This window comes from Schistocerca nitens, chromosome 7 (genome assembly GCF_023898315.1).
Source record: "Schistocerca nitens isolate TAMUIC-IGC-003100 chromosome 7, iqSchNite1.1, whole genome shotgun sequence".
Classification (NCBI taxonomy): Eukaryota; Metazoa; Arthropoda; class Insecta; order Orthoptera; family Acrididae; genus Schistocerca; species Schistocerca nitens.
In genome coordinates this window covers 44,221,590-44,241,063 of record NC_064620.1, presented here as the reverse complement: position 1 = coordinate 44,241,063, position 19,474 = coordinate 44,221,590, and the positions used below count along the sequence as shown (strand labels likewise).

Sequence of the window (19,474 nt, the reverse complement as noted above, 5' to 3'; positions counted from 1 at the left end):
TAGATGAAGATGAAATGGGAGATATGATAATGCGTGAAGAGTTTGACAGAGCACTGAAAGACCTGAGTCAAAACAAGGCCCCGGGAGTAGACAACATTCCATTAGATCTACAGACAGCCTTGGGAGAGCCAGTCCTGACAAATCTCTATCATTTGGTGAGCAAAATGTATGAGACAGGCAAAATACTCCCAGACTTCAAGAAGAATATAATAATTCCAATCCCAAAGAAGGCAGGTGTTGACAGATGTGAACTATCAGTTTAATAAGTCACGGATGCAAATTAATAATGAGAATTCTTTACAGACGAATGAAAAAACTGGCAGAAGCCGACCACGGGGAAGATCACTTTGGATTCCGTAGAAATGTTGGAACACATGAGGCAATACTGACCATATGGCTAATGTTAGAAGCTAGATTAAGAAAAAGCAAACCTATGTTTCTAGCATTTGTAGACTTAGAGAAGGATTTTGACAATGTTGACTGGAATACTCTCTTTCAAATTCTGTAGGTGGCAGGGGTAAAATACAGGGAGCGAAAGGCTATTTACAATTTGTACAGAAACCAAATGGCAGTTATAAGAGTCGAGGGACATGAAAGAGAAGCAGTGGTTGGGAAGGGAGTGAGACAGGGGTGTAGCCTCTCCCTGATGTTATTCAATCTGTATATTGAGCAAGCAGTAAAGGAAACAAAAGAAAAATTTGGAGCATGTATTAAAATCCATGGAGAAGAAATAAAAACATTAAGGTTCGCCGATGACATTGTAATTCTGTCAGAGACAGCAAAAGACTTGGAAGAGCAGTTGAACGGAATGGACAGTGTCTTGAAAGGAGGATATAAGATGAACAGCAACAAAAGCAAAACGAGGATAATGGAATGTAGTCGAGTTAACTCAGGTGATGCTGAGGGAATTATATTAAGAAATGAGACACTTAAAGTAGTATAGGAGTTTTGCTATTTGGGGAGCAAAATAACTGATGATGGTCGAAGTAGAGAGGATATAAAATGCAGACTGGCAATGGCAAGGAAAGTGTTTCTGAAGAAGAGGAATTTGTTAACATCGAATATGGATTTAAGTGTCAGGAAGTCGTTTCTGAAACTATTTGTATGGAGAGTTGCCACGTATGGATGTGAAACATGGACGATAAATACGAGGGCCGTTCAGAAAGTAACCTCCGGTTGATTTAAAAAAATACACCAAGTTAAATAAAAATAATTTAATATATACATCTTACAACTACATCTTTGCACTATTTTTCTACATAGTCTCCATAGCGATTGAGGCACTTATCATATCTCTTCACAAGCTTTGAAATTCCTTCTGCATAAAAATCACCCGCTTGTGCCTGGAGCCAGCCTGTGACTGCATCTTTGAGCTCTTCGTCGTCATCAAACCGCTGTGACCCGAGCCATTTCTTCAAATGCATGAAGAGGTGATAATCACTTGGCGCCAGGTCTGGGCTGTAAGGTGGATGGTTGATAACGTCCCACATGAAGGACTCAAGAAGGGCCGTTGTTCTGTGAGCAGAGTGAGGACGGGCGTTATCGTGCAAAAAAACGATACCGGAAGTCAGCATACCACGGCGTTTGTTCTGTATAGCCCGTCGTAACTTTTTTATTGTTTCACAGTACACGTCTTGATTAATGGTCGTACCACGTTCCATGAATTCAACCAATAACACCCCTTTGGCATCCCAAAACACCGTTGCCATCAGTTTTCTGGCAGAAAAATCTTGCGAGGCTTTTCTTGGTTTGGTAGGCGAATTTGAATGTGCCCGCATCTTTGATTGTTCTTTTGTCTCAGGGTTCACGTACTTAATCCAGGTTTCGTCACCGGTCACGATTCTGTTTAACAATGGTTCTCCTTCGTCCTCATAACATGACAGAAAGTCTAATGCAGAGGCCATTCTTTGAGTTTTGTGGTGGTCGGTAAGAATTTTGGGCACCCATCGTGCACAGAACTTACGGTAACCCAATCTTGCTGTCACTATCTCATACAAGAGAGTCTTAGAAATCTGTGGAAAGCCAGTAGACAACTCCGACATTGAGAAACGTCGATTTTCACGAACTTTTGCATCAACTGTCTGAACGAGTTCGTCAGTCACCAATGATGGTCTACCACTCCTCTCTTCATCATGAACGTTTTCTCGTCCACTTTTAAATAAACGTACCCATTCACGGAAAACTCCTTCACTCATAACTCTTGGTCCGTACACGGCACAAAGCTCACGATGAATAGCTGCTGCAGAATATCCTTTGGCTGTAAAAAACCTTATGACAGCACGCACTTCACATTTGGCGGGGTTTTCTATTGCAGCACACATTTCAAACTGCCACAAAAACTAAACTAGTGCAGGTACGACGTTCACTCGACCACGGCTTGATGCCGACTGACCTGTTGAGTGCGTGAACGCACAGATGGCGTCGCTACTCCCCCCACAACCTGCACTGTGACCAATCGGAGGTTACTTTCTGAACCGCCCTCGTAGTTTGGACAAGAAGAGAATAGAAGCTTTTGAAATGTGGTGCTACAGAAGAATGCTTAAGATTATATGGGTAGATCACATAACTAATGAGGAGGTATTGAATAGAATTGGGGAGAAGAGGAGTTTGTGGCACAACTTGACTAGAAGAAGGGATTGGTTGGTAGGACATGTTCTGAGTCACAAGGGATCACCAATTTAGTATTGGAGGGCAGTGTGGAGGTTAAAAATCATAGAGGGAGACCAAGAGATGAATACACTAAGCAGATTCAGAAGGATGTAGGCTGCAGTACTTACTGGGAGATGAAGCAGCTTGCACAGGATAGAGTAGCATGGAGAGCTGCATCAAACCAATCTCAGGATTGAAGACCACAACAACAACAACAACAACAACAACAACAACATAGATGAAAAACTGCAAACTAGTAAGAGTGATGGTATTTGCTTTCAAACACTGATGGCACATCAATATATGATCAGTCACTAGGAGAAATAACTATCTAATCTTTTACAATTCTTTATACACAAATAACAGAGCATATATGAAAATTGTCCAGTGCTAACAATGAAAACACAGAAGTTCAGAACTAATTGTTGAATGGCTACACACACCATCAGACTATGCGCTGTGATCAGTATGTACCAAATCTTGATAAAGGCTTAGTCACAAAAATTAAGTATTTACATATTAAACTACAAGAGGATTCAGAAATTCTTGACAATGGCTTAGTCACAAAAGTCGTGTCTATACACATTAAACTTAAAAGACGATTCAGAAATATCATAAAAAGTGCAAGAATTAACAACAAAATTGCAAATTTCCTACTCAGACAACTAATCATAAAATTCAATAAGGTTTGAAAGAAACACTATGATGTAGCATAATATTATTACTATTATTATTATAATAATTTCTTTCTTTTCTCCCTTGTTCTTTCACACCTAATAATTTTGTACCATAGATAACAGTGACATACAAACAAAAGAGGTAGAACAATGCTCCTCAATTTTTTAACTGCTTCAGCTCTGTCTGTGTATATACATCATAGAGGGCAGACGTATTATGAGCTCCGCCACGTTAATATAGTTAAAAAGTCTGTTCGTCTCAATAATTGATAGTGGGTAGACGTATTGCAAGTTCTGCTGACTTAATATTGTTAAAACTGTGTATTTTTATTTATATTTCTTTGTTGGTCCTGTAAACCATGTTTAGGTACATATTTTGCACAAACGATGTAGGAAAAGTCAGGTTGGTACAGTATATACAACATCATACGCACTGTTACTCTGAAAAGATAAATAATTAAAAATTATTCAATACATGTTGAATATTGATGACAAAATTAATATAATGAAATAAAATGATAGATTGGTTAAGAATATTTGAGCAGTCACACTATACTTTTCTGGTACTCTAAAAACTCAGAAACAGAATAGAAGCAGTGGTCAAGCAAGAACTCTTTCAGTTTCACTTTAAACTTTTTAAATTTTGTATCTGTTTCATATAGGATGGCATGAGATTTGTACAGCATTATGCCAGTATGATACACTCCTCTCTTACAAATGTTTGTACTTACTGTATTGACATGCAAATAATGCTTCTGCCTAGTATCATGAGGGTGGAAATCACAGATATACTTGAAGATATTTCCATCTTTTAAAATACTTCCTTTTGTGAAATTTAGTATTTCATACATATATAAGAATGGTAGAGGCAGTATATTGAGATTTTTAAATGTTGGTCTACAGGAGTCTCTGTACTTAGCATGGTTTATAATTCTAACAATCTTTTTCTGTAGCCTAAATGTTTTGTTTGTACTTACGGAGTTCCCCCAAAAGATAATGCTGTACATCAGTAGTGACTGAATACTGCCATGATATATTGTGATCACAGATGCACAGCTTGTATTTTGTGCGAGGATTCTTACTGCGTATGTAAGTGTGTTTAGCTTTTTAATTACATGATTAAGATGTGTCTCCCATTTTAGATTTTGCTGAATATGTATACCTAAAAATTTTGTGTCGCTCACGGATGAGACAGTTTTTCCATCAATTTTAAAAATCGGTCTTGCAGGATGTAGTTTCTGTGAATTGTGGAAATTGACTGTCACTGTTTTTTCATTATTTATTATTAGCTTGTTTGTTCTGAACCACTGTGTTAAATTTTGTATTATACCTGTAACTGTTGTTTTTTCCTCATCACATGATTTGATTAGGATATTTGTGTCACCTGTAAAAAGTACTGTTGTCTCTTTAGTTATTTTTTCTGACAAATCATTAACATAAAAAATGAAAAGAATTGGCCCAAGGACTGACCCTTGAGGAACTCCATATGTAATATTTTGTGCATTACTGTAAAAATTACAATTTTTTGTGTTTTTATGTCTTTGTATTTTATTTGAGTGATCTGTTGATGGTCAGGAAGGTAGGAATTTATCCACTTGTTTGGCAGGCCTCGTATTCCATAATTACTTAGCTTCTGCAAAAGAGTATTATGATCAGTTACATCGAAGGCTTTACTAAGGTCAAGAAATATGCCAGACACATGTTGCTTATTATCTACTGCAGTTAGAATTTCATTTAAAAAGGTATAAATAGCTGACTGTGTTGATCCGCCAGTTCTGAATCTGTGTTGCACATCACTTATTATGTTTTCTTCATTTAGAAAGGCTGTCGGCCTTCTAAGAAATTGTTTTTCAAGAATTTTGCCAAAGCCTGACAACAGTGATACAGGTCTATAGTTTACAGCTTCATGTTTGTCCCCATCTCTTGTACTGTGGTGTCACTTTTCCCATTTTCAGATTTTTTGGGAATACACCACTCATGAATGATGAATTTAAAATATCCGTTAATGGTTCTACGATAGATGTTACACTTGCTTTGATGATAATATCTGGTATTTCATTAGTACCTGCTGAATACCTATTGGGTAACCTTTTTATAATGACAGATAATTCCTCAGGTGTTGTAGGAGACATAAATAGGGTTCTTGTAAGAATTTTTGTATCTGACTGGAGTGTATTGCTGTCTGGTTGTGAGATGTAATGTTTGGTAATCAGGTGGTGTGCTACGTTATTAGCCACTACTGTGGAGTTGATTATTTTATTGTTGTTTTCATGAAGTTCTATATATTTTTTGGGCTAATGATGTAGTACCTGTTTCTCATTTTATGAGACTCCAGGTTGCTTCAGTCTTATTCCTGGAATTTTTTATTTGTTTGTCATTTTCCATTTTCTTTGCTTTTGTTATATCATGTCTATTAAAGTAGTTGATAAATACAGGATTTGTGGTTTGCTTTGAGTATTCATATAAGTTACTTTTATTCTGGTGTGATATTTTTATTCTTGTTGGGATCCATTTATTTGGTTTGTGTACAGAATTTATAAGTGACATTCGTTTATGAAAGGCTATTTCAAAGAAATGTTTGTACCTGACAATAAATTTATCAAACTTGTCATCTGCATTGTTTGGACTGTAAACATCAGTCCAGTTTTCGCTTCGCAAGAGATAAAAAAATTAATCTATGTTTTCATTATTAAACTTCCTGACAATAGCTCTAGTTTTCTTGGCTTTTGCGTTTCCTGGAATAGTGATTGTTAGTATTTGGGCACTGTGATCACTAAAACCAGTGTTTGCAGTCTGTGTGTTGCAGGTATATTTATCTGTATTTACAAACACCTGATCTATGGTTGTTGCAGAAGTAGTGGTTATGAGAGTTGGGTTAGTTATAGTTGGTTTTAGGTTAAAGGACTTCAGTAAATCTTTGATTTCATCTTTAAATTTACTGGGTTTGGAGAAATCAACGTTGAAATCTCCACATATGATAATATTTTTTGAGGGTGTTGAAATCCTCTAACAGCTCTTCCATATGATTATAAAAAACTTTTTTATCACCATCCGGTGGCCTATATACATAGATGATTACAGAATTTCTAGTTGGCAGTTCTACTATTGAGAGTTCTATGTCTCTTTCTTTAGATAAGCTGTCAAATTTGGTTATGTTACTGAAGCCTATATCTTCTCGAACATATGCCTGAGTACTTCTCTACAAAATGTGCCAGCTAATTTAAACTGAGGTAGGAGTGCTAGTTCTATCATGTCTTTATTTAGCCAGTGCTCAGTAAACCATAAAACAGAAATATCACTTATAGATTTGTATTTCATTCAGCTTATTGGAAAGAGACTGAACATTCTGATGGAACAATTTAAAGTGTGAAGCATGGACTATATTGTGTCTTGCTTGACCACGTACCTCTTTTTTACATCTAGTATTGTTAGCTGTAAAAAATCCTCCTTGTTTTGAGGTGTGGGTTGGTTGGTTTGTGGGATTGAAGAGACTAGACTGCTAGGGCCATTGGTCCCTTGTTCAAAAACCTTCAAACACCCACAAAGAATAAAAATGAACAATGGAGACGACAAGACACGACACAGGACAAGAAAGACTCAAGCAGAGACCAGACAAAAGGAATTAAAATCACACAGAGTCTGACAGTGGTTGGCCGACCATAGAGACAAAAAAGGAAAAGCCAACCACCAAGAAACACACAAAAAACTCAGTCTAAAATCGTAGTCCAAAGGTCAGACTCAACACAAAATAAAGACAAACACGTGAGGCGGGTCCCCACAGGGCAGTAAATGGCTGTGTGTCAAGCGTGTGTGGCCAATGCGGAGCCGACAAAGGACAACTGAGTCCCTTCGAGGGGCTCGCAAGGAGGACAACCATACATTTGTCATCTCCTTGATAGGACAGAGTATGTTTGGTGTGGTCAGGTTGCGCCATTCAGTGTCCCAAAGTTCGAAAACTTTGCAGCGTAAGACAGCTCGCAAATCAGTCTCTGGGAGGCCATTGTCCAGAGATGGTTTACTGGTGGCCTGTTTGGCCAGGTGGTCAACATGTTCATTGCCTGGTATCCAAACATGGTCTGGGGTCCACACAAAGACCACAGAGCGGCCGCAACGGGCAAGAGTATGGAGGGACTCCTGAACAGCCACCACCAGACGAGAGTGAGGGAAACACTGGTCAATAGCTCATAAACTGCTCAGGGAGTCACTACAGATAACGAAGGACTCACCTGAGCAGGAGCGGATATACTCTAGGGCACGAAAGATGTCGACCAGCTCAGCAGTGAAAATGCTGCAGCCAGCCGGCAATGAGTGTTGTTCGTAATGGTCCCCTAGAGTGAGAGCGTAACCGACACGACCAGCAACCATCGAACCATCAGTGTAAACAACGCCAGAGCCCTGATACGTGGCAAGGATGGAAAGAAAGCGGCGGTGGAAACCCTCCAGAGGGACTGAGTCCTTCGGGCCCTGTGCCAATTCGAGCCGAAGGCAAGGGCGGGGCGCACACCACGGGGGTGTATGCAGAGGGGCCCGGAAAGGAGGTGGAAGAGGGAAAACCCCAAGCCCGGAGAGAAGCTCTCTGACATGGACTGTGATTGTACAACCCAACCGGGGCCGACGTTCTGGGAGATGGACAACCAACTGAGGGAACAGGAGATGATAATTAGGATGCCTGGGCAAGCTAAAAACTTGTGTGGTATAAGCGGCCAGTAAACGTCGGCGCCGTAACCGTAGTGTAGGGACACCTGCCTCCACAAGTATGCTGTTCACAGGGCTGGTCCGGAAAGCTCCAGTGGCAAGTCGGACCCCGCTGTGAAGCATGGGGTCCAGCACCTGCAACGCAGAAGGGGATGCTGAACCATAAGCCAGGCTCCCATAATCCAGACGGAGTTGTATTAACGCCTGGTAGAGCCGTAAGAGGGTAGATCGATCGGCACCCCAGCTGGTGTGGTTCAAGCATCGCAAAGCATTAAGATGCCGCCAACACATCTGTTTAAGCTGCCGAATATGAGAGAGCCAAGTCGACCGGGCATCAAAAACCACACCCAAAAACCGATGTGTCTCCACCACAGCAAGAAGTTCGCTGGTAAGATAAAGCCGTGGGTTAGGGTGAACTGTGCGTTGCCGGCAGAAATGCATAACGCAGGTCTTGGCAGCCGAAAACTGGAAGCCATGCGCTACAGCCCAAGACTGCGCCTTGCGGATAGCACCCTGCAGCAGACGTTCAGCAGCTGCAATGCCAATGGAGATATAGTTGAGACAGAAGTCTTCAGCATACAAGGATGCTGAGACAGATGTTCCCACGGCTGCAGTGAGCCCATTAATTGCAATTAAAAACAGGCAGACACTTAAGACAGATCCCTGCAGTACCCCGTTCTCCTGAACTCAGAGGGAACTATGGGAGGCCGCAACTTGCATACGGAAGCTACGATGCATCAGAAAATTCTGAACGAAAATCAGCAGTGGACCCCGAAGACCCCAACCATGAAGCGTAGAGAGGATGTGATGTCACCATGTCGTATCGTATGTCTTCCGCATGTCAAAAAAGACAGCGAGGAGGTGCCGATGGCGGGCAAAGGCCGTATGGATGGCTGACTCCAGGCTCACCAGATTGTCAGAGCGGCCTTTACGGAACCCACCCTGAGATGGAGCCAGAAGGCCCCGAGACTCGAGTACCCAACTCAACCGCCGGCTCACCATGCGTTCGAGCGACTTTCAAACCGCAGGTTCCTTGTTCTTATGGGTCTTCAAATTCGCTTTCTCGCACTGTTCCCTTGGTTGCCCTTGCTGGGAGGGCTTCTTGGAGTCAGTCACTGGGACTGAAGACGATCACGAAGCCCTACGACCAGCGACCTGTGGCTTCTTCAGCCACTGGTGGGTGTCTGCTGTGCTGCTGGTACGAACCTGAGAAGGGAGTGACCCAAGGGATCCCTTCCTAGCAAGAGAAGCCGAAGAAGACTTACACTTCTACGGTTTGGAAGTGGGGACCAGTGTCCCCAGAGGTTGAGGTGGTGCTGCTCCCGAGGGAGGTGGTGTGGGAGCAACAGGGAGGGAAGAGCCCCCCCCCCCCCCATCAAGGGGGCAGGTGTGTTCCTTCGACTCTGAGAGCTGACTATAAGTGTTGCAGCTGATGGAACTGCAGCAGGAGTGACAGTGGCGGCATAAGAACATGTCATGTGCATGGGGTGAAGCCGTTCAAATTTCCGCTTAGCCTCAGTGTAGGTCAGTAGGTCCAGGGTCTTGTATTCCATTATTTTCCTTTCCTTCTGCAGAATCAGACATCTGGTGAGCAAGGGGGATGGTGCTCTCCGCAGTTGACACAGATGGGAGGTGGGGCACATGGTGTATCAGGATGGGATGGATGACCACAATCGCGACACATGAGGCTGGAAACACAGTGGGAAGACATATTGCCGAACTTCCAACACTTGAAGCACCGCATCGGAGGAGGGATATATGGCTTTACATCACAGAGGTAGTCCATCACCTTGACCTTCTTAGGTAATGTGTCACCTGCGAAGGCCAAGATGAAGGCACCTGTGGTAACTTGATGATCCCTCGGACCCCGGTGGATGCGCCGGACGAAATGGACACCTCGTCGCTCTAAGTTGGTGCGCAGCTCGTCATCGGACTGTAAAAGGATATCCCTGTGGAAAATAATGCCCTGGACCAATTTTAAGCTTTTATGATAGTAACTGAAACATCACCCAGCTTCTTACAAGCGAGCAAGGTTCATGACTGGGCAGAGGATGCTGTTTTTATCAAGACTGAACCGGACCACATTTTGCACGAGGCCGCCACCTCCCTAAAATTGTCCTCTAAATGCTCTACAAAGAACTGAGGCTTCACAAATACAAAGGATTCCCCATCAGCTCTGGTACAGACGAGATATCGGGGTGAATACGTTTCACTGTCATTCATAGCCTTGCGTTCCTCCCATGGTGTGGCCAGGGAGGGGAACGATTTGAGGTCATACACGTTAGCTTTAAAGTGAGCCCTCGAACGCTTAGAGACTGCTGGTGGCTGGCCACCAGCAAGAGATGATGTGCCACGCTTCATTCCGTGTCATCTACCCTGATGCCACCTACTCCGACCAAGGGCCCTCCCCACGGGTGGCACCCAGCCACAGCAAGGGCCACCTGGCAGGATGGCCATTCCCAGTAGTCCTGGTGCCCCAGGGAGATGGGCATCTACTCATTGGCATACATGGGGAGAAAACGGCGCAGGCATCATCAGTAGAGCAATCCCTGTGTTGTCAGGGGGCTACAACCAACAGGGTACATGGCGGCCCCACCACAACAGACTGGCTACCATGCTGGATATTAGATGCAATAAAGTCCATGGTCGTTGCCTCCGCAAAAAGCAACACAGCACAGTGCAGAGTGGAAATTGCACCCAGGAACGTACCGTCGCCCAAGAGATGGAGAACGAGTGGGACAGCAATGCGACGACGATAAAGCTGGCTAGAAGTCTCAATACACGATGGACAAAATGCACCATGTAAGGTGCCCTTCCCAAATTGGTTCGCTCTTCGTAAGAATTTGGAAAGATGGAGGTTAAACCCAAGATGAGACCATCACATATAGGCCGAAACGTTTGAGATTCCTTTTAGTTGCCTCTTACGACAGGCAGGAATAGTGCGGGCCTATTCTAACCCCCGAACCCACAGGGGGGTGATGTGTGGGTGGTGTCTTCTTGCTAGCTGGTTCCCTGGATTCTGGGCCCTGCCTTTCGTGTGCTATTGTGCTTCTAATTGTAATCCACTTGTCAAGTAGCATTTGTTTCAATTTGGGCACTTGTATTGCACTGGTTTTCACATTGTATTTATTTTGGTGAAACACTGATGTCTTCACATAGACTGGTCGATTCAGAGATAAATGCATCTGGTTTGTACAATTTTAATTAATGAAGATAGTCTATAGCATACATGCTCCTTCCCCTGTCTGTTCAAGAGGAATCCGTGATGTGTGAATTTATCACAAGACAGTCTTTCCATTTCAAAGTTAATGGATATTCTACTTTTGTTGCAAGATTGTGAACAGTTCACTGTTTGCACTGAATGATGGTTAACTATGACGATTTTTTTGTTTATACATTCTTTGTCGAATCTTTTGGGAATTGGATGCAAAACGATACTTGTCTAGTTACTAAGATGTAGAACAATTGGTAAGACGTTATCAATGTTTTCCTCAATGTTGTTGTAGGAGCCTTCAGTGTCGTTCGACCCAGCCATTAATATCAGAGTATCACTCGCATTCAAGTGTTCTGTTAATCTGTCAATTCGATTAAAAACTTCATGGAGAGGTGCATTTGGTTTAATAAAACTTTGAATCTCATATTTTGTGTCTAGTTTTGCCTCCAGAATGTTTCTGCAGTAACTGCCTTGGCTGTCACTCACTATTAAAACTTTTGGATTCCGTAACTCGTAACTTTGTTTCATATGTTCAGGTGCTTTATCTTCTGGAACACTATCGGTATTGTTCATTACAGTTTTGTTTTTGCTGATTGCTGTGTAAACACTGCCTTCAGTTGCACTTATACATTGCACTGGCTTTTAACCAGCTGACATCAGAACAGTTTCTTTATCTGAAAGTGCACTTACTTCTTTAGACGCCCTTTTTCTGGATACTGTTGGTGTTGCAGATACATTGTAACATGAGTACATCTTTGTTCCATAAAAACACGGGAGAACTGCCGGATATCAGTAACGTCCTGCCACGATATTTCGGCACAGAGTCTTCTGGCCATCTTCAGGTGAGTGCCACTGTTGTAATACTACTACAGTGGCACTCACCCGAAGATGGCCAGAAGACTCTGCGCCGAAATATCATGGCAAGACGTTACTGATATCCGGCAGTTCTCCTGTGCCTTATCTTTCCAGTCACCCACCACCTCCAAAAGTCCCACCGTCCTGCCTCAGAGAAGCATTCCTCTTGTACCTCAGTACCACCCAGAGCTGGAGCATCTGAATTATGAATTACACTCTCTGCCAGGGTTTCGATTACCTGTTGAGCCCTGAAATGCGAAATGTCCTACCCCCTATCTCCCCCCCCCCCCCCCCCCCACACACACAAATGGTATTCCGCTGTCCATCAGACTCGTTCATCCCTCCACAACCCCTGCTCCCAGTCCCTTACCTCATGGCTCATACCCCTGTAATAAACCTATATACAAGACCTGTCCCATACATCCTCCCACCACCACCTACTCCAGTCCAGTCACAAACATCACCAACCCCATCAAAGGCAGGGCTACCTGTGAAACCAATCATGTGTTCCACAAGCTAAGCTGCAACCACTGTGCTGCATTCTATGTAGGTATGACAACCAACAAGCCGTCTGTCCACATGAATGGCCACCAACAAACTGTGGCCAAAAAACAAGTGGACCACCCTGTTGCTGAACACACTGCCAAATATGATATCCCTCATCTCAATGACTGCTTCACAGCTTGTGCCATATGGATCCTTCCCACCAACACCAGCTATTCTGAAATGCACAGGTGGGAACTCTTCCTGCAATATATCTTACATTTCTGTAATCCTCATGGCCTTAACCTTCGTTAGTGATTGTCCTCAGCCATCAGCCCCTTCCCTGTTCGCATTCCAGCACTACACGTACCTCTATTCCACCCATGCACTTTTTACTTCTCTCTTTTTCTACAACCAGTCCCCTCCCACCTGCCTCCCCCTCTCTGTGTAGGGTCTCGACTGCACCCAGCTGCCCTACCCTCTCTCCACCTTGTGTCTGCACACTCCACAGCAGCGCTCACCATCCCCCACCCCTATCCTGATATCCCTCCCCCGCCCCGACCCAGCCTCCTCCTTACCCCCACCCAGTTGCCCTCCCTGTCATGCACTGCTGTTGCTGCTTGTAGTGTGGCTTCAGTGTCCACAGACTGTGGTCATGTGTGTGTGAGTTGCACTTGCAGGAGTGTGTGTATGTGTGTGTGTGTGTGTGTGTGTGTGTGTGTGTGTGTGTGTGTGTGTGTGTGTCACCTGTTTCTGACAAAGGCCTTGTTGGTCGGCAGGCTTTTTCTTGTGCCTATCTGCTACTCAGCATCTCTGCTATATAGGGAGCAGCAAATATCTTTTCCGTGATATTGTTACATTTGATCCTGGATTTTCCATTGTTTGATTTGAAGAACTGAATTGTTGCTGCCACTGCCACAGTTGATGAAGATACATTACACCTAATGTGGATGTAGGTTGAATACAGACTGGATGTTGTGCATGCCACCCATGGCTCACAAATTAATTGAATGGCATAAAAACTTTGTGAGGTAGCGTATCACGTAAGCCAAACATAGTGTGAATATCTTAAGTAGTCTGGTTACTATAGCTCATTAAATTTGTACTGTATCTTTTGATACACCCTGTATATTAGTTTCTAATGACTGGAGAAATTTAATAATTATATTATTATTGATCATTCTGTTACCAACATTTAGGATTGTGGCCAACATTGTTGGGCAAAGTATTGGTTCTTTGATTTTATTACTTTTCAAAACTACAGTAATACATACATATGTTAATATGAATCCTGAAATTACACTGATTTCTATATTAAATTAAGTATCTCCAGACTTTTCTGTTGCATTAACAACATTCAAATCTCCTGTCAGCACTATTTTTAACACATTTTGATCATTGCCTATAGAAATTATGGGCATGGTGTGATTTCCCAAACAGTCAGTGCTGGAAGAAGTTCCCAGTGTGGCTTTCCTGCTTGTTATTTCACGATGCATTATTTCCAAGCAGTGGCTGCTGGAAGTCGATTTTTCACACTTTTAGTAGTTTTAAGAGCTGGTAAATGGACATTCCTGCTTCCACAAGTGCTACATGACGAAAAAATATTACAGGTGTGATTAGTTTCCACACATTTGTTGTTGCAATGTGCTTCAGTCTTTCTTGATCACAAAAGTTTGTTATAAAACGGGGAAATTCCCAAACTGACAATGACTGATGACAGTATTTCTGAAACAGACAGCAATCTGCTTTCCTCCTCCATCTTATAAGCAAGAGTCACACAAAGGAGATGGAAAATGTATGACACCTGGGTACTGCTGCAGTTACTGTGGCTTGACCAGAATGTGTTAAACCATGTTGCTTAACACTGAAACATGCCTACCAATGTCCACATCTACCACACACACACATTTAAAGCCATCAATAAAATTCACTTTTACTCAATGTTGGTTTCACCTGAACAATGCACTGCTGCATATCTATGGTGTCACTCACTTCATATGCAATGTTTGCAGTATCAGTTACCTCCAAAGGTTACAAAGAAATCAAAATCCTGGTGCTTGGAAGCCATGTAACCCACTCACAGTTAAAGAAGCAATCTTCCATATTATATATTGACATTTAACTACTCTAACTGATTCTGGTCTGAGCTGCAAGAGTTGGTGGTCATGTGTGTGTGAGGTGTGCCTGCTTGTGTGAATTAATGGTGTGTGTTTCTCTTTCTTTTTTTGATAAAGGCTGTTGTCAAAAGCTTATGTGTAAGTGTCTTTTAATTGTGCCTGTCTGCAACTTAACATGTCATTTTTATAGTGAGTAGCAATCTTATCTTTTCCTACAGTGTTAACATAATCATGAAGTTAACATGAATTGCACAATTAGTAACAAGTGCACATAGCAGAGCTTGTCTTTTGAGAGTCAGTTAAGAAATGGGATGCTCATCAAAAGTACACACTATCCAAGTTTTACTCACTGTTGCCACCAGAGGCAGCCTTTAACTCAAACCTGTTGTTAAGATGTAAGGAGACAGCAGAGCACCCAGTTCCCATACTTGTCCTCCATTCAAAGATGTCCAATCTCACCACTGACTGCCACTCAGCCTCTTGTGAGGACAAACCATTGACATGATGTATATCAGAAAATGTGGTGGCATCTGGGGTTCCTGGTCCAGAGGTGTCACAATTTTTACCACTGGTGCCCAAAAATAATTGTAGCTTAGGGCAGGTGTCAACCATGGCCAATGCAGCTTTGAGGTATTTCCAAGCAGTGGCCACTGCCTTGCTCCATACACAACAAGCACTCAAAAGTGAAAAAGATAACTCGACTGGATGAGATACCTGGGACTTTGCATACATATTATGTGAAAGAACTTTCTTCTAACAGTAGTTTATAGTAGGTCACTGGAGGAATGAAGAGCACCTCACAACTGGAAAACAAACATATGCAATACTAGTTTTAAAGAAGGATCATCAGACTGATGACAATTATAGGTGTTTATTACTGACTTCAATCTGTTATAGAGTTTCAGAACATGTTTTATGCTCACACTTCATGATATTTTTGAAGAATGAGAATCTCCTCTATAAAAATCAATATGGATTCCCACATAAAGATCTTGCAAAAATCGTTTCACTTTATTTGTCCATGAGATTCAGAGCACCATAGACAAATGAAGCCAGGATGATGCCATCTTCCAACTTTTGGAGGGCATTTGATACAATTCAATGGTCTTGTTTAGTGAACAAAATACAAGCTTACTGAGTATTCGATCAGATTTGTGAGAGGATTCACTATTTTGTTGCAGATGGAACTCAAAACATCATTCTTAATAGAACAAAACTGACAGATGTAAGTAATTTCAGGAAAACTCCAAGGGCATCTTATAGGGATATTAATTTTTACAATTCATATTAATTATCTAGTGGATAAAGATGGGACTACTGTGATGCTATTTGTGGAAGATGCTGTTTTCTATAGCAAAGTTGCAATGGCACAAAACTGTACTGAAATGCAGGAGGGTCAATGATTGGCACCGGAACTAGCACTTGACCCCAAAATGTAATGTAGTGCACCCAACTAGGCACAGAGATCCATTATTGTTTGATTATGCTATTGGTGACAAATTACTAGGGGGAAAAAAGTGGCTCACAAAACACTTGTTTCCCCAATTATTGAACATTATTCAGCACTCTGGGACCATTAATTGGTTGGATTAATAGAAGACATAGAAAATATCTGACAAAGAGCCATGTGTTTCGTCACAGGATTGTTTAGTTGTCACAAGGATGTTGCAGTAATGTTCAATGAACTCCAGTGGCAGAAGCTCAAAAAGAGCTTTGCATATCACAGAAATGTTTACTGTAAAGATTAACATGTTAAGTTGCAGACAAGCACAACTAAAAGACAATTACACACTAGCTTTCTGCCACAGCCCTTGTCAGAAAAGGAAACACACACATTCATTCATACAATCAAGCACACCTCACGCACACAAGACTGCCATCTACGGCAGTCGTACATACCACGTGTCAGTAGGTCATGGTTTTCAAGGATCTAGAAAAAAGGCCTACTGGCCTACAACAACTTGAGAAAATTGTTTCTTCTATGGGAGAATGAGCAATAATTTGGCAAGCCAGTGACTCTGGAACAGCAGGTAATCTCTACTTTAGATGCACCAGAAAAAGCTACCATCGGATGGTAAGTGGCAGCTCTCCAGGCTCAGCAAAGAAGCTAAGTATTGTATTGGAATACACTGTACACACCTTTGTTCAGCCTAATACCCTCTTGATGGATATCAGCAATAATCAGGTAGGTAGCTCTTGTTGATCCATAAACCAGAAGATGTACCCTGTCTGCTCACCAAGACCAGTGATTCAGGCAATTAAAAATACTGATACATTGTTCATTACCTTGAGAGATTTTGCCTTTAGATCTCTTAGGTGTGTATCCATCGCATACACATGCCCCCCCCCCCCCCCCTACCACACACACATACATACATACACACTAATCTGTAACTAACCTCAAATCTGTAAGAGCACCCAGTCCTCCAACCTTCAAATAGCAAGTTGTAGTTTGAGAGTCACTTTTGCAGGGTTGGAAGAGGAACAAAAAAAATGGAAAATCATCCACAAATAAGAAACAATGCACAGGGCTCCTTACTGTGTACATCGTACCATTAATAGCAGCTTATAATATTGCCTTAAGGAACATCATTCTCTTATTCAGATCAGTCAGAACTCCATCAACTCTGTATCTAAAATACATTGTAACAGGAAGGACCACATAAGTACAGGCAGCCTTCCAGGGAAGCCTCATTGACAGACCTTTATGATAATGTACTGTGCTTCCAAGAGGTATCATGCACCTTATCTATAAAAAATGCCTCTCACATTTGGTATACATAGTTAGAGTGTCTGTAGTAGGTTGATAGCTCCTGAACCACATTGAGAATAACTAACAAACTTGTCAATAGTTGATTGATACCTCCTGAACCACAATGCCACAATGAGAGTAACTGAAGAACTTATTGATCTCAGGTTCCAGATCAGGTGATGGTTTATCATATATTCCAATGTCTTTCCTACACTAGTAGTTAAGGTGATGATTTGGTAACTGCTGAGGCTAGTTTTCCCTTCCCTGTTTAGAGGAGGGAGACCAAAATTGTCTTCTTGTACAAGGTGACAAATTGTTCTATATGTTCATTTTATTCAAAACTTCTGGAAGGATTTTCTTTGATTTTTCTTGAAGTTTCTGCAGAATGTTGTACTTGATTTGGTCATAAGCAGATGTAGTATAAAGTCTCAGAGAGAGATCCAAACCTAGCTTCAACATGGAGAAGGGCCAATTATAGTACTCATTGTTATTAGACATGAAGTTTAAACCATCCCTTTCATTGTTTCGATGGTGGTTTTGGATTCTGGATCCAGGCTAGGACTAACAATAGTCTTGGCTGAATGCTGTGTCATTGTCTGGGCAATGTCTGTAGGTCTGATTTGGAGACATTACTCCTTCAGTCCAGTTGTGATAGGTGGCCTGCTTTGCTTTCAAGAGATTCTTCTGACTGCTTCCCATACTTGTGCTGTGCTAATAATACAGTTATTCATGAATAAAGTTGGCAAAACAGGCAATAAAAAAGCAGACAGGATGCTAGAAGAGACTGCTGAGATTCTCATCAGCAAAGAAAGCATCTGATAACATATCAATGCCAATAAAATTAGTCTCCCCCATTACTTCAGTATGAATACACAAATAAGAAACACAGAAAAGGTTTTGCTGACACTTGTCTTTACCAGTTGCCAACTGATGTCATTCTCACTTGACTAGAAATAAAAGTAAAAATGCAAAGCTTCTCTAGGTTCTGAACCAAGGATAGGTATTTGTTCATGTCAACAATAACAACAACAACATTTATTTTCCTTCAAAATAAGCATCTTTTGATTTTCCACAGTTATCAGTTTGAAAATCTGCTGTTAGTATACTTTATAGAGATAGCCAGCATGGTTGCTTCTGTCTGTTAATGTGTAACTTGACTCATTCCACTTCCTGAAACATTTGTTCCACGCTAGGATTTGCAAAACATGATGCGTGAATGAATGAATGGAGTTTTCAAAACTGGTTGTCAACTTTGAACAGTGACATAATGGTAACAGCAGTATATACCTGGAATAACATTTGTAGTGATAACACTATACACAGAGCATCCCAAAGTCTACCTTGGGATGGAAGATGATAGTTTGTTTGTTAACTGGCAAAGTCAATGTGTGTGTTAAAAGAAGGGTCTTTGCTACAGTTACTGAACTTCTCAATAAAAGATCAAGTACAGTTTCAATCTTCTGCATTTACATAGATTGCTGCTATGTTCATGATGTCACTGGTCCAAGCAGGTGACATTAGTTTCTTCACTTTATCTTTAAACTGTTTACCTGAAAGAAGACCCAGTTTCCAATCTCAAGTGCATTCATCAGCATGCTTTCAGCTCTCGGTCCTTGTCCTTGCCCAAGTGATATCACAAACATGCGTTTTCCCATTTTCATCTGCAGATATAAAGAAATTTTCAAACAATTTCTCATCATATAGCAGCAAAGAAGACTACCAAAACAGTTATCTCAAAATCAAAACTATGAGGAACCTGTTTGATGATTACATCTTTACTCAGTTTTAATCTGTATCTATTAAATTAAGATGTGGCAATACAAAGATGAAACAGGAAATAAATCCTGACATAGATCATAAACAAGACTAAATTTGTTTGAACAAGTGCAAAAGCTATTTCTAGGGATTTCTTAGAGGCTCTAGACAAGTAAAATATATATCTGAAATATAAACTGCAAAAATAAAGACTGTGAATTATGTTAGTCTAGTGAGACACTCATATAAACAAAGAGAAGCAACTAAAAATACTGGA

General features: G+C 41.5%; 1 protein-coding gene across 1 annotated transcript in view; it reads right to left on the bottom strand.

Annotated features, from left to right (window-relative positions):
* The window catches only part of LOC126195465 (dynein axonemal heavy chain 1-like), a 963,710-nt gene that overhangs the window by 110,841 nt on the left and 833,395 nt on the right, over window positions 1–19,474 (bottom strand). The window contains exon 57 of the mRNA XM_049934091.1: window positions 18,993–19,103. Within this exon, the coding sequence (XP_049790048.1) occupies window positions 18,993–19,103 (111 nt within the window). The remainder of the gene's footprint in view (window positions 1–18,992; window positions 19,104–19,474) is intronic.